The sequence below is a fragment of the Carcharodon carcharias genome, chromosome 19 (assembly GCF_017639515.1).
Source record: "Carcharodon carcharias isolate sCarCar2 chromosome 19, sCarCar2.pri, whole genome shotgun sequence".
In the NCBI taxonomy this organism is placed as follows: Eukaryota; Metazoa; Chordata; class Chondrichthyes; order Lamniformes; family Lamnidae; genus Carcharodon; species Carcharodon carcharias.
Genome location: NC_054485.1, coordinates 386,594 through 402,428, shown reverse-complemented (window position 1 = coordinate 402,428; position 15,835 = coordinate 386,594). Strand labels below are relative to the sequence as shown.

The window sequence follows — 15,835 nt, the reverse complement described above, 5'->3', positions numbered from 1 at the left end:
AGGTGGGCTATATAAGTAATGCAAAACTGTGTCTACCTTTGTGCATTGATTTGTGCCTTGTAGTAGATCATTCCACTAAACAACCAAACTCATTCCCTTCTTTGTCCCTTATCCATATTCAAACCCAAAAAATATAAGAAACAGGAGCAAGGAGGCCATTCAGCCCCTTAAGTCTGCTCCACTATTCGAGATTATGGCTTACTTTTAAGTCCACACGCCCCACGTTCAAAAAACGATCAATTTGAGCCTTGAATATACTCAACAACTAAGAGAAAGCTTTACAATTGTAACAGTCAACTGTTATTGTGCTACGTGTTAACTGTAACTTGACTGTGATTTGGTTCCACCTGCTTCCTGCTCAGTTTCATTTTAATAGATGATATGTAAAAACCCATGTTCAAAAATTACAAGACTTGGGAGAATTTAAGAACTATCGCGAGTCCGCAATCACAAAAGGAGCGAGTAAAAATAAAATGTTTTTAAATCAAAAGATCTATCTGCTTAATGAAACAGAAAATCTAACACCTTCCTTGAAGCTTTGTAAATACCAAAATATTTCCCGATTGAATAGGATAGCACACCTCAAATGTTGAATTAATCCACTTAGGAGTTCTGTCAAGGTCATGCACAATATTATCACAATTGGCCCTAGAAACCTTCAGGCAGTAAGGGAGGTGGAACATTCAGCTTCAAGACTCACCACTGCCATATCAAGATGGGTGGGAGCTGGCAAAGAAAAAAAGAGGCACTGCGTACATGTGTTTGACGAAGTGCTAATGCGTGCGACAGAGTGTAACCTTTGCAAAATGATTCGTTTAAAAGGAAGCTTTGTTTCTCTTCACCCCCCCCTCTGTGCAGTCACTAAACTGACAACTGCTGCAAAGGGAGTCAGAAATGGATTTCGATATGGGTGGAGGACAAAGTGTAATCACAAGGAGAAAATAATCAGTGAAATTGTGCAGGAATCAGCGCTTCAGTCCTTTGTTATCATTTGCTTTAATGGCCTTATGCAAACCAATACTAAGTGTTAAGTTTGGAGAGGATGCTAAAATAAGAAATGCAGTTGAGTTTAAGTTTCAGGAAAAGATTTAGGTTTGATATACAATCCAGCAGACAAATAACAAATCAATTACCAAGAAAGGAAATAATTTGTCAACTCCAGGTCTGACTATACCAATTGTCTCCTGGCTGACTTCCCATCCACCCTCTCCAACTTCATTCAAAACTCTGCTGCCTGAATCCTGGCCCACTTAAACCCACTGATTCATTAGTCCTGCACTTGCTAAATGCCACAAGCTGAAAACTCTCAACCCCAAGTTTCAATGTCTTCAGGGCCTTATCCCTCCCAACTCTGTAACGTTCTCCAGCTCTACAGCCTTTAGAGAATGCTGCATTCTGCTGACTCTAGCTTCCTGTGCACCCCACCATTGGCAGCCGTGTCTTTGAACAACTGGATGCTAACCTCAGGACTTCACAGATACTGAAGCAGTCCACATCCATATGCAGCAAGACCCGAACAGCATTCAGGCTGTAAAGTCCACCGCTTTCACCAAAATTTTTTGCCATCCTTTTTAATATCACATTGATTGCTTAGTATCCAACTTCGTCCAACTCTGAAGCATTTTGAGACATTATTCTGGTTAAAGGTACTTTATATAATGTATTTTGCTTTTCTGTGATTGCATATTGGGAAACGAATGAGCAACACAATACACGAGGAAGGGAACAGGGAGACTCAAAGTGCAAAGTCTGATCTCTTATCACATAAATGTGAAGAATCAATTAAAACATTATTAGGGGCATGTTGGAGAGGGTGAGTACAAGAGGGAGGAGAGAGAGGAGCAGGGGGAAGATGAGAAAGGAGGAACTTGCATTTATATGGGGTACTTCACAATCTCCGTTTCCCAAAAGTGCTTTATAGCCAAAGAAATGTTGAAATGGAGGAAACGTGGCTGCCAATTTGCACACAGCAAGCTCCCAATGTGATAATGACCAGACAATCTGCTTGTGATGTTGATTGAGGGGAAAGTATTGGCCCAGGATGTTGGGGCTAACTCCCTGCTCTTCTTCAGAATAGTACCATGGATCTTTTCCATGCACCTGAGAGAGCAGACAGGGCAGTTTAACATCTCATGCAAAAGAGAGCACCTTTGACTGTGCAGCTCTGTCTCATTACAGCTCTGGGGTGTCAGCCTGGATTTGTGTTCAATTCTCTGCAGTGGGACTTGATCCCACAACATTCTAACTCAGACAAGAGTTCTACCTACTGAACCACGGCTGACAATCAATGAGAGGCCAAATGGTCTTACCTCAGCCTCACTACTTTCTCATCCATGTCTCAGGAAAATGGTGCAGAGTTGTGAAATGTGAAATGTTAATTTCACAAAAGGTACTAATACAACTGCAAGTATGAGGTATCGTTTGCAGGCCATTTGACTTTAAGCTAAAATGTAGATTTGCCTTGGTGAAGTAGTTGAAAAAATAATTATCTGAAGACCTTTCTAAAGATTTAATCAATGGCTTTCCTAGTGAAAAAAGTGCTTGAAGTAATACAGGCCAAAAAGTCCAAGGATTAATTCTTCATTTGTGTCAGTTTTGTGACAGTAATTTTAATTTGTGTCAGTTTTGTGACAGTAATTTTAATTTGTGTCAAGTCAAGAGTCTTTGGAACTCTCTTCCTCAAAAGGTGAAGGAAGCAGAGTCTTAGAATATTTTAAAGGCAGAGGTGAATAGATTCTTAATAAGCAAGGGGTGAGAGGTTATAGGGGGTAGGCAGGACTGTGGAGTTGAGGTTACAATCAGATCAGCTGTGATCTTATTGAATGGTGGAGCAGGCTCGAGGGGCTGAGTGGCCTACTCCTGCTCCTTGTTCATATGTTCGTATTTTGCAGAATTTGGTACTAGTACCTTTAAAGGGAGCTAGATTTTGTGACTATCTATTGCCCCAGAAAAGTATCTCAAAAATGTTCCACTTAGTGAGAATACTTGTAAACTTTGTAATTATGTAACCTGGTATGTTTATTCAACAATGAAGTACTAGAATTTGCCCATAATCAACTTTGTTGTAGTAGCAACAGATTGAGCTACACCCTGGCATGTGCTGTATATTTAGAGTTGCAATCTACTGAGTTTAGATGGAATTTGTAATATGAGCTTTGTTTGCTCTTTAGCCATAGAGCACAGCAGCAAATGTCTGTTATGGTGGATTTTTAAGAAATTGAACAAATTATACATTAGTCCTTGAAGTATTAACTTACAGATTATCAGTTTATATTTCCATTTATATAGAAATTATTTACTAGTTATATTAGCTATAATTTAAATTTAATAGTTACTGTTGATTAATTAAATATCAAAATAAGACAGATAGAACACGTAAACACCAAGTTAGATTTACATGTCTGAACATATTCAAAGCAACAAGTTGATTTTGGAATGATCCTCATTTTGCTTCCCCTGAATATTAATATTTCAGCTCCTTACTGAATTCCCAAGCCAATCTAGCAATTACAGTTTAAGCAGGAAGCACATGTATCTAATGAGAGGCAGTGCTTCAGAATGGCTCGGAACCAATTCAACACCAAGTGGTCACTGAAAACCACAGTCATCAAAGAGCGCCAAGGCAGTCGTGATCTTCCCTCCAGCCCCCATAATTTCCCTAGCATTACCCTTTCATTTGTGTATTTGTTTGGTCATGGAACCAGAAATTATAGCATAGATGGAAATCTATTGGTCTTCTAGCTAGTCTCAGTGCAAGCTCTTCAATGGGGCCCACCTACTCTAATCTTATTTCCCGGTCCTTTAATTGTATCACTCAACATTTTCAGCATTATTTAAGAACAGCTTTAACTGCATCACTAAGAAAGCTATAAAATGTGTTAAAAAAAATTCCAGAAAAAAAATGTTAAAACAAAATCACAATGTGAGCTAAAAGACTAAGGTGTTTAGTGTGAAAGAAGTTTAGCTTACCTAAAGCTTTGGCTTTCTTCTTTTCTGGTGCTTTTTTCTGATCCTTGTTGTTTGGAACATCTCCATTTTCTTTCACATCTTCTACACGAGCCTCTGCCTTCACAACCTTTTCTATCTCTTCATTCATTCCCCCACATTCAATCTCTCGCACACCATTTCTCAAAGGCTCACTGTTAACACATTTCTCTGTTTCTTCCATTTCAGGAGATTCCTCAGGTTGCACAACAGAACTATGCTCAGCCAGGTTGCAGCAATACGTGTTCAATATGTCTTCAAGCTGTCTGCTGAGCTCATCCGAGACATCAGCTGTTGAAGATTCAGGCTGGAGGGTATCCAAGCCATCTACGGAAGAAGTCTCTTGAACAGCTAATGATTCCTCACTGCTATCTCCTGCAGTTGGTCCATTCAGTGTGTCTTCACTGATACTTATATTATCATGGTTTTGAGCAAACCCATTCTGGTCATCAGATTTTTTGCAGATTTGATAATTGGTTTCAGGTCCAGAAGACTGAGCAACACCCAGACATTCCTCTCTCCCAGCAGGGTCTGCCCTCTCTGCTGCTACACCACCAACCACAGGAGTCTCATGACCATCAGCAGGTGGATTGAACTTACTTTCAGAATCTTGATTCTTCATGGCTTATGTTTTACTTAATAAAAGCCTGCACAGAAACAAAAGGAAAGGTTGTAGAGTTGTCGAATTCAAATACTTAAAAAAATTACAAATGAATCCAAATATTCCAGTCAGCCATTTATGGTAACAGTTGTGAAGTAACTTTGTTTGGAGAAATAAATAGTTTGGATAAGAATATTCATTCCAGAGTTACCCTGTGTTAAGTAATAATTCTGTACTTGCAAAATTTGATGGAACTTGCTGCCTATGAGGGTGATGGAAGTGAAGATGATCAATGATTTCAAAAGGAAACTGGCTGGGCACTTCAGGGGAAGAATCCTGCAGGGCCATGGGGTTCGAGCAGGAGAATAAGTGATCTGAGGAAACTTGCCATCATCTTTTCAAAGCCTACACTAATAGATGTGACGTACATGGACTTTCCCAAAACCTTTGAGAAGTTACAATACAGAAATCATTACAAAATAGCATAAGATGTGGAACTAGGGGGGGAAGGTAGCAAAATGGATTAAAAATTGATTGATAGGACTTAAGGGCAATTTTTCAGAGGGATGGAAGTCCCATGGGGTCTATTTATTCTGCACAAATACATGAATATAGGGCTAGAGAAAATGTTGGCCAGATTTTCAGACAAAACTAAAATGAAAGATATAGCAAGAAACCCCAAGTACCGAAGAAAGTTGCCAAGGGAATCAGCATCAGAGGCAAAAGAAAGCATTCTGAGATTTTAAAACAATATTTTAAACAAATCATTCCCATAAGTCGACATCAGCAGCCTCCAAGGGGAAAGAAGCTCCAATTCCGAACAATATGCTGCATTGCCACACAATGACATCACATCCAGCTCAGTGCCGCAAATCAGAAGTGAGACCCCGGAGGAACCAGGTTCCTGTAGAGATTCCACGTGGGGGTAAATGGTGAGCTCCTCCATATGTGGAGGAGCTATCCTGGAGACATGAGGATCTCCTGGAGCACACAGTCACTAAGTGAGATCAGATCAGCAGTCTGGAGCAGTTGACACCCCGCCCACCCAACCTGCCCCAAAGTCCACAAATCCATCTTCAGCCCAAAGTCAGTAGGTGACTCGTCTCGCTTTTTCAGGCAAAAGGCTAGGTAAGTGCATGTAATAGGGGCCTTCCCATCCCAGAGGGTACATTGCTCCAAGTGACCCAAGAAGTCTGGCAGAGGACAAGCCTCCGTGCTGACCTTGGACCTGCACTAGGGTGCTCAGAGAGGGCTGAGGATTGCTGCTGATAAATTGGCACAGAGGGGGACAAATCCACCAGCCCATCCCAGGAGGACACCACTTGCTCTTGCATTTGGGAAAAATAAAACAGGCAGAGCAAGCATCTATTTTTTTACCTTTTCCATATACATTAAAAAGATTAAAAATACCAAAGAAGATAATGGTTCATTGTTTGCATTAGACTTTAAATTCACTGTTAAATAATTTCTCCTGCATATTGCCCTAAGGTGTCACACAGACAACCTGACGCGCCATGCCGGTGGCTTTCTGTGGTGCCCTGTCAGCCAACGTCTCCTGGAATATGTACAGCCAGAGTTGCCAAAGTACAGTACAGATTCACCGGTATGCTGCCTGGAATCAGCTAATACAAATATAGAACATTACAGGATAACTCCATTGAGCTGTGTAAAGTTATGAAACAATTGGACACAGTAGGTTGAAAAAACTTTTTGAAAGACATCAGATTTTTCCATATCCCACTTAACTCAAATGTTAAAAATGACAAACTGAATCTTAAATGACAATCATTCTAAATCTGTGGACTGAGCCATGATTATTTTTTATTCATTCACGGGATGTGGGATTCGCTAGCTGGGCCAGCATTTACTGCCCATCCCTTGAGAAGGTGGTGGTGAGCTGCCTTCTTGAACTGCTGCAGTCCACGTGGTGTCGGTACACCCACGGTGCTGTTAGGGAGGGAGTTCCAGGATTTTGACCCAGCAACAGTGAAGAAACGGCGATATATTTCCAAGTCAGGATGGTGAGTGACTTGGGAGGGGAATTTCCAGGCGGTGGTGTTCCCATCTATCTACTGCCTTTCTCCTTCTAGGTGGCAGTGGTCGTGGGTTTGGAAGGTGCTGTCTAAGGAGCAGTGCATCTTGTAGATGGTACACGCTGCTGCTATTGTGCGTCAGTGGTGGAGAGAGTGAATGTTTGTGGATGTGGTGCCAATCAAGCGGGCTGCTTTGTCCTGGACAGTGTCCAGTTTCTTCAGTGTTGTGAGAGCAGCACTCATCCAAGCAATTGGGGAGTATGCCATCACATTCCTAACTTGCGCCTTGTAGATAATGGACAGGCTTTTGGGAGTACGGAGGTGGGTTACTCGATGCACAATTCCTGGTCTCTGACCTACTCTTGTAGCCACAGTATTTATATGGCTAAACCAGTTCCATTTCTGGTCAATAGTAACCCCCAGGATGTTGGTAGTGCGGGATTCAGTAATGGTAATGCCACTGAACGTCAAGGCATGATGGTTGGGTTCGCTCTTGTTGGAGATGGCCAATGCCTGACAGTTGTGTGGCGTAAATGTTACTTGCCACCTGTCAGCCCAAGCCTGGATATTGTCCTGGTCTGGCTACATTTGGGCATGGACTGCTTCAGTATCTGAGGAGTCACGAATGGTGCTGAACATTGTGCAATCATCAGCGAACATCCCCACTTCTGACCTTATGATGGAAGGAAGTCATTGATGAAGCAGCTGAAGACGGTTGGGCCAAGGACACTACCCCAAGGAACTCCTGCAGTGATGTCCTGCAGCTGAGATGACTGACCTCCAACAGCCACAGCCGTCTTCCTTTGTGCTAAGTGTGACTCTAATCAGCAGAGAGTTTTCCCCCTGATGCCCATTGACTCCAGTTTTGCTCGGGCTCCTTGATACCACACTCAGTCAAACACTGCCTTGATGTCAAGGGCAGTCACTCTCCCCTCACCTTGGGAGTTCAGGTCTTTTGTCCATGTTTGAACCAAGGCTGTAATGAGGTCAGGAGCCGAGTGCCCCTGGCAGAACCAAACTGGGCATCAGTGAGCAGGTTACTGCTAAACAAGTGCTGCTTGATAGTACTGTTGATGACCCCTTCCATTACTTTATCCATGATGGAGAGTAGACTGATGGGGCGGTAATTGGCTGGATTGAGTTTGCCCTGCTTTTTGTGTACAGCACATACCTGGGCAATTTTTCACATAGCCGGGTAGATGCTAGTGTTGCAGCTGTACTGGAACAGCTTGGCTAGTGGTGTGACAAGTTCTGGAGCACAAGTCTTCAGCACTATTGCCGGGATATTGTCAGGGCCCGTAGTCTTCGCAGTATCCAGTGTTCAGCTGTTTCTTGAGATCATGTGGAATGAATTGAATTGGCTGAAGACCGGCATCTGTGATGCTGGGGACCTCTGGAGGAGGCCGAGATGGATTATCCACTCGGCACTTCTGGCTGAAGATCGTAGCAAATGCTGCAGACTTATCTATTGCACTGATGTGCTGGGCTCCCCCATCATTGAGGATCGGGATACTTGTGGAGCCTCCTGCTCCAGTGAGTTGTTTAATTGTCCACCACCATTCATGACTGGATGTGGCAGGACTGCAGAGCTTGGAACTGATCCGTTGGTTGTGGGATCACTTAGCTCTGTCTATCACTTGCTGCTTATGCTGTTTGTCACACAATTAGTCCTGTGTTATAGCTTCACCAAGTTGACACCTCATTTTTAGGTATGCTGCTCCTGGCATGCCCTCCTGCACTCTTCATTGAACCAGGGTTGAACCCCTGGCTTGATGGTAATGGTAGAGTGGGGGATATGCTGGGCCATGAGGTTACAGATTGTGTTCGAGAACAATTCTGCTGCTGCTGATGGTCCACAGCGCCTCATGGATGCCCAGTCGAGTTGCTAGATCTGTTCGAAATGTATCCCATTTAGTACGGTAGTAGTGCCACACATGATGGAGGCGTGAAGGCGAGACTTTGTCTCCACAACGACCGTGCAGTGGTTACTCTTACTGATACCGTCATGGACAGATGCATCTGCAGGGGACAGGTTGGTGAGGATGAGGTCAAATATGTTTTTCCCTCTTGTTGGTTCCCTCACCACCTGCCACAGACCCAGTCTAGCAGCTATGTCATTTAGGACTCAGCCAGTCCACTCTTGGGGATGATGGACATTGAAGTCCTCCACCTAGAGTACATTCTGTGTCCTTGCCACCCTCAGTACTTCCTCCGAGTGGTGTTCAACATGGAGGAGCACTGATTCATCAGTTGTGGTAATCAGTTTCCTTGCCCATGTTTGACCTGATACCATGAGACCTCATGGGGTCTGAAGTCGATGTTGAGGACTCCCAGGGCAACTCCCTCCTGACCATATACACTGTTTACTGCTGGTGGGACAGGACATACCCAGGGATGGTTATGGTGGTGTCAGGGGCATTCCAGGCTGTTGCTTGACTAGTCTGTGACACAGCTCTCCCAACTAGCCCATCTCCCAGATGTTAGTAAGGAGAACTTTACAGGGTTGAGTTTGCCGTTGTCGTTTCCGGTGCCTAGGTCCGTCTGGTTTCATTCCTTTTTTGTGCCTTTAGTGGTTTGTTACAACTGAGTGTCTTGCTCCATTTAAGAGTCTACCACATTGCTGCAGCAATTAGTGAACCAGATGGGTTTTTACATGGTCATCATTAAACTTGTAATTCCAGACTTTTACTGAATTCAAATTCCATCATCTGCCATGGGATTCGAACCCAAGTCCCTGGAGGATTACTCTGTGTCTCTGGATTACTAGTCCAGCAACAATACCACTACGTCATCGCCTCCCCCTAATATTTCAATCCAGAAGTAACTTACTGTATATACTCATGTAAAAGTTGACTTTTTGAGCCTAAACTTTTTGGCAAAAAACAGGGAGACAACTTATACATGAGTAATTATGTTGAGAAGTTGAAATCCAGGCATGTTCTTGGATATGATGACGCACTTTGGGGTTTTCACTTTACTGATGTTTTGTGCCTGGGCCAACAGAGCGTGTGGCCCAATTGATACCGGCTGATCCGGGGGGGGTGGGGGCTGGAGAGAGGCGGCAGCGGCCACTGGGGCCAGAGGCGGCAAGAGAGAGTTAGCCTGCAGGAGAGGAAGTGACCAGGAGAGTCAATAGGAGGAAGAGAATCAGCCTGCAGCGGAGACGCCAAGGTGCTGGTAAGCAGGAAGAGTTAGGGTTTTTTGGGCTAAAAGTCAGGAATTGACTTATACACAAGATTGACTAATACTTGAATATATATGATAAATATTCATAAGCAATGTAACCCCAATCTTAACCAAAATTAGTGTATTTTTGCGGCAATAAAGCAAGCATACTGCTCTTAGAATTGTATGCCAGCATAAGCCATCTCCTTCAGAAGACAGATTAAGAGATAAATAAACTAATCATTTAAAAATTTTCAAGATTTGCTTTTGCAGTTCAGGACACTTTCAGAACCTCTTTTCCTTCCCTTTAAGTTATCACTCCCAGCAATCTAGTAATCCATATACTTGTACACCTGTGCAAACACTGAGGAGACAGAAACATAGGAAAAGAAAACCTCAAAGAAAAGACATTCTGAAAATCCTACAGGGATCTATAAACTCCAAAACCTGAACTGAATATTAATGGAAATCCCAATCAGTATTAAGTTTTGAAACAATATTGTATTAAACACCTTGATGTAATAGGCAATGGAACTTAGCAAAATTAATTTAACCAAATTGGCAATCAATGATTATTATTGGAATAAAGATTGAAATTATTCAGCTACTCATCATATGTAATGATACCTATAGACAGACTGGATGCAGGGATGATGTTTCCTCTGGCTGGGGGGGGGGGGGGGGGGGGGGGGGGGGTGGTCTAGAACAAAGGGTCACAGTCTCAGGATACGGAGTAGGCCATTTAGGATTGAGATGAGGAGAAACTTCTTCACTCAGAGGGTGGTGAACCTGTGGAATTCTCTACCACAGAGGCTTTGGAGGCCAAATCACTGAATATATTTAAGGAGGAAATAGATTTCCAGACTCTAAAAGCATCAGTGACTATGGAGCTGAGATATAGAATGAGCCATGGTCATATTGAATGGCGTGGCAGGCCCGAATGACCTACTCCCCTGCTTCTATTTTCTACGTCTGATGTTCCTAAAGGAGACAGTGACAAACTAAAAGCAAAATAGTGTGAATGCTGGTGATCTGAAAAAAAAAGAAAGAGCTGGAAAAATTCAGCAGGTCTGGCAGCATCTGTGGAGAGAGAATCAGAGTTAACGTTTCAAGTCCAATATGGAAAAGTTACAAACAACCTGCTGGAAAACAACACATTAATCACATATGACATGACATGTTTTGGAGTAATCCAGGAAATCTTCATTTTGCTGCTGGCCGAAGGGGGTAACAGAGAAAAAAAGCTTATGGAGATACACTGGTAGATTGCAAATTGCAAAGATTTTAACCTTAAACCTCAGCAACATTTACCAGCTAATAAAGAACTCAGGGTCAGGCTGATCTGTACAAACAAAACCCGAGCTCTGGGGATATTAATCAGCGAAGTTTCGCTGGGGGGGGGGGAAACTGTCACATTCTGACGACGCCATTGCAGAACAAACATGAAATTGAGTTTGATCAGCAACCGGCCCAAAACCGGCGTAAATTAGAGCCCGACCCAAAACCCGGGCCGAGCCCGGTTCAAAACCGGCGCAAATTAGAGCCCGACCCAAAACCGGCGCAAATTAGAGCCCGACCCAAAACCCGGGCCGAGCCCGGTTCAAAACCGGCGCAAATTAGAGCCCGGCCCAAAACTCGGGCCAAACCCGGCACAAATCCGGCCCGGGCCCGCGATCCAGGCCCAATAACCCGAGCCGAGCCGGACAGCCAAACTGCCGAGGCCGCCGGGCACTCACCCGGGCAGCAGCCACACGGAACACCGCCAATTGCTGTTGTTTCTACCCAGGCTCCAGCGACGTGGCCACTCGGTCCCTCTGCTCCTTCCTCGCCCAAAATTCCAACTCCTCTCCCACATTAACCGGAAATGCCTTTACGTCACCCTGTCAGCAGCCTGACGGTCACAATCCTTACAAACTGAACAACCAATCAGCATTGAAGAGAAAGGAGGGCTTCCGCTTTGGGGGGGGGGGCGGATGTTTGCCGCGATTAATTGTGGGTATTGTAGTTCCGCTGAGCGCTCTCCCAGAATGCTCAGCGAAGAAGAGTGGGCGGGCTCATTTGCTCACTGGTGACCTGATGGTTCTGTTTCATCGCAACGTTTCAGGGAAACAGAAAGTGCTGGAAAAACTCAGCAGGTTTGGCAGCATCTGTGGCGAGAGAAACAGAGTTTAGTGTTTCGAGTCCGTATGACTCTTTTCCGGAACAAATGTTGGCCAATTCGGCCCATCAAGCCTGTGCTATCTCTCCCCATAATGGCGCATTGCCCTAGTTACACTTACCTACTTTTTCCTCATAGCCCTGAAATGTCCTTAGTCCCACTGGTCTGCCCCCACCCCCCACCCCCACCCCCCCTAACTAATCCTGCATTTTTTTTTGTTCGTGGGATATGAGCGTCGCTGGCTAGGCCACCATTTATTGCCCATCCCTAACTGCCCTCAAGAAAGTGGTGGTGAGGCACCCTCTGAGGTGCTGCTTGGGATCAAAGCAGCATTTAGCAGAGTGTGGCACCAAGGAACTCTGGCAAAATTGAAATCAAGGGGAATCAGAGGAAAGTCAAACCTAACACAAAAGACAGCAGGTCATGGAATAAAAGGGATAGTAGCAACGTGGATACAAAATTGGCTGAGGGATAGGAAACAGAGGGTAATGGTGAATGGATATTTTTCAGGCTGGAGAAAGTCTGTGGTGGAGTTCCCCAGGGGTCGGTATAGGGACCCTTGCTTTTCCTGATATATGTTAATGATCTAGATATTGGTGTGCAGAGGACAATTTCAAAGTTTGTGGATGATAGGAAACTTGGAAGTATTGTAAACTGTGAGGAGGCAGTACAGAACTTCAAAAGGACATAGACAAGTTGGTGGAGTGGGCAGAGAGGTGGCAGATGAAGTTCAATGCAAAGTGTGAGGTGATGCATTTTGGTAGGAAGAACATGGAGAGGCAATATAAAATAAAGGGTACAATTCTTAAAGATGTGCAGGAGCGGAGAAACATGGGTGGTTATCTGCATAGATCATTGAAGGTGGCAGTACAGGCAGAGAGTGCAGTTACTAAAGCATACAGAATCCTGGGCTTTATTAATAGGGATGTATAGTACAAGAGCAGGGAGGTTATGATGAGCTTATATGGATGGAGTGTTGTATACAGTTTTGGGTGCCACACTATAGGAAGGATGTGAACACATTGGAGAGAGTGCAGAATAGGTTTACAAGAATGTTTCCAGGGATAAGAAATTTGAGTTACGAAGATAGATTGGAGGTTGGACTATTCTCATTGGAGAGAAGACAGCTAAAAGGAGATTTGATAGATGTGGTCAAAATCATGAGAGGGCTGGATTGAGTAGATAGGGAGAAACTGTTCCCACTCGTAAAAGGATCAGAAACTAGAGTGCACAGATTTAAGGTGATTTGGAAAGGAAGCAAATGTGATGTGAGAAAAAACTTTTTCAAACAGTGAGTAGTTAGGATCTGGAATGCACTGCCTGGAAGTGTGGTGGAGACAGGTTCAATTGAAGCATTCAAGAGAGCATTAGATGATTATTTAAATAGAAACAATGTACAGGGTTACAGGGAAAAGGCAAGAGAATGGCACTGAGTCATAAAGCTCATTTGGAGATCCGGTGCAGACATGATGGGCCAAATGTCGTCCTCCTGCATCGTAACAATTGTGTGATTTTGTGGTTGCTGGAGGCCAATCATCTCAGTCTCAGGACATCACTGCAGGAGTTCCTCAGGGTAGTGTCCTAGGCACAACCATCTTCACCTGCTTCACCAATGACCTTCCCTCCACCATAAAGTCAGAAGTGGGGATTTTCACCGGTGATTGCACAGTGTTCAGCACCGTTGACAACTTCTCAGATACTGAAGCAGTCCATGTCAATATGCAACAAGACTTGGACGACATCCAGGCTTGAGCGGATAAGTGGCAAGTAACATTCACACCAAATAAGTGCCACGCAATGACCATCTCCAACAAGAGAAAATCTAACCATCTCCGCTTGACATTCAATGGCATCACTGAAACCCCCACTGTCAACATCCTGAAGGTTACCATTGACCAGATACTGAACTAGACCAGCAATATAAATACTGTGGCAACTAGTAGAGGCTGGGAACTCTGAAAAAAAATAACTCACCACCTGACACCGCAATGCCTGTTCACCATCTACAAGGCACCAGTCAGGAGTGTGTTGGAATACTCCCCTCTTGCCTGGATGAGTGCAGCTCCAACAACACTCAAGAAGCTTGACACCATCCAGGACAATGCATCCTGCTTGATTCACTCCTCATCCACAACCTTAAGCATTCATTCTCTCCACCAACAATGCACAGTGGCAGCAGTGTGAACAATATACAAGATGTACTGCAGCAACTCACCTAGTTTCCCTCAACACCTTCCAAATCCACGACTTCTACCATCTAGAAGGACATGAACAGCAGGCGCTTCAGAAGACCACCATCTACAAGTTCCCCTCCAAGCCACACCATCCTGACTTGGAACTGTGACCTTCACTGTCGTTGGGTCAAAATCCTGGAACTCTCCCTCCTCAACAGCACTGTGGGCATACTTACACATGGACTGCAGTGGTTCAAGAAGACAGCTCACCACCACCTTCTCAAGGGTAATTAGGGACAGGTAACAAATGCTAGCCTAGCCAGTGATGCCCACATCCCATGAAAGAATAAAAAAAAATTCCATGTGGTGTAGTTACACTGATAAATTTCATTAATCCCACCACCCTGCTCTTTCCCCGTAACCCTGCAAATTTCTTTAGTTCCAGTCCTGCAAATCTCAGTTGGTAGCACTCTCGTCTGAGTCACATGTGTCTGAGTCTCATTCCAGGGCTTGAGCATGAAAATCGAGGCTGACACTCTGGTGCAGTCCTGAGAGAGTGCTGCACTTTTTAAGGTACCATTTTCCAGATGAGACATTAAACCAAGGCTCCATCTGCCTGCTTGGGTGAATGTAAAACATCCTTTGGCATTATTTCAAAGAAGAGAAGGAGAGTTTCCCTGTTCTGGCCAATATTTCTCCCTCATCCAACATGGCTAAAACAGATTACTTGGGTTTATTATCACACTGCTCTTTATGGGAGTTTGTTGTGTGCCAACTGGGTGCCACATTTCCTATATTTCAACAGTTACCATGCCTCAAAAAGTACTTCATTGGCTGTAAAATGTTTTGAGACATCTGGTGATTGTGAAAAACGTTATATAAATGCAAGTTTTTCTTTTTTACCCCAAATTTCCCTCGTTCCAATGTCCTGCTCTCTTCCCATAACCCTGCAAATAATTCTCCTTATGCTATTTCATTTTATTCTGTATAAAATCTTACTAACCTGTGAGCTCCTGTCCTCCTGACCAACACAACGTTTCTTCTGAATCTTGGGTTTCAGTTTCCTTTAACTGTTGTGACATCAGCTGCCAATTGCTGAATTTTCTGTTTAAGCCACAGGGGGAACTAGGGAGTTATCAAAAAGGTCAAATCACTGCCCCGATTATGTTTGCGTTTTTGTATTTCAGGATCAATAATTACAACCTTTTAATTTTACATTTGGCAATGGGAAAGTGTATGTGCTAGCTAATTTCCACAAAGATTTAAAAGTTAATGTGGAGCATAAGAACAGTTGATTCTGGAGAATGTGTTATATTGGTTAAAACAGTCGTCAAATTCGAACTTACCTTTCCATCTGCCAATTTAATTTGAAGCCTCTCGACAAATGAAGCTCCCAACATGTCCAGCATCAAAGCTCTGGAGCAGAGGCGGAACCCTGAAGGAGTTGATTGTTCCCCTGCCCTTCCATCCACCCTCTCCTTGTATATCTATCTAAAAATTCAGATAATTGTGAAGAACACATCCTCAAAGTACAACTGGGATCCTTGCTGCATTGTAACTTGCACATCCAATCCCTCACCTAATAAGAGTATAATGAGCAAACATAAATGCACTTGCAGATCTACGACAAATTTATTAAATTGTTTATATGTCGTTTCGTTCATAATACAGAATCCATGGTTGTGCACCTTATACATATTAATTGAGCTACATTACTCAT

At 43.7% G+C, this 15,835-nt stretch overlaps 1 protein-coding gene across 2 annotated transcripts in view; it reads right to left on the bottom strand.

Annotated features, from left to right (window-relative positions):
* LOC121291990 (alpha-taxilin-like) overlaps nucleotides 1-15,174 on the bottom strand; it is a 72,999-nt gene extending 57,825 nt beyond the window's left edge. The window contains exons 1-2 of one of the 2 annotated variants that reach the window (XM_041213706.1): nucleotides 15,119-15,174; nucleotides 3,970-4,631 (exon numbers count right to left, since the gene is read on the bottom strand). In XM_041213706.1, the coding sequence (XP_041069640.1) occupies nucleotides 3,970-4,606 (637 nt within the window). In that variant the 5' untranslated portion in view covers nucleotides 4,607-4,631; nucleotides 15,119-15,174. Of the gene's footprint in view, nucleotides 1-3,969; nucleotides 4,632-11,519; nucleotides 11,659-15,118 lie in introns of those variants that run through there. The other variant, XM_041213705.1, reaches the window with a different exon arrangement.
* Nucleotides 15,175-15,835: the final 661 nt, after the last annotated feature.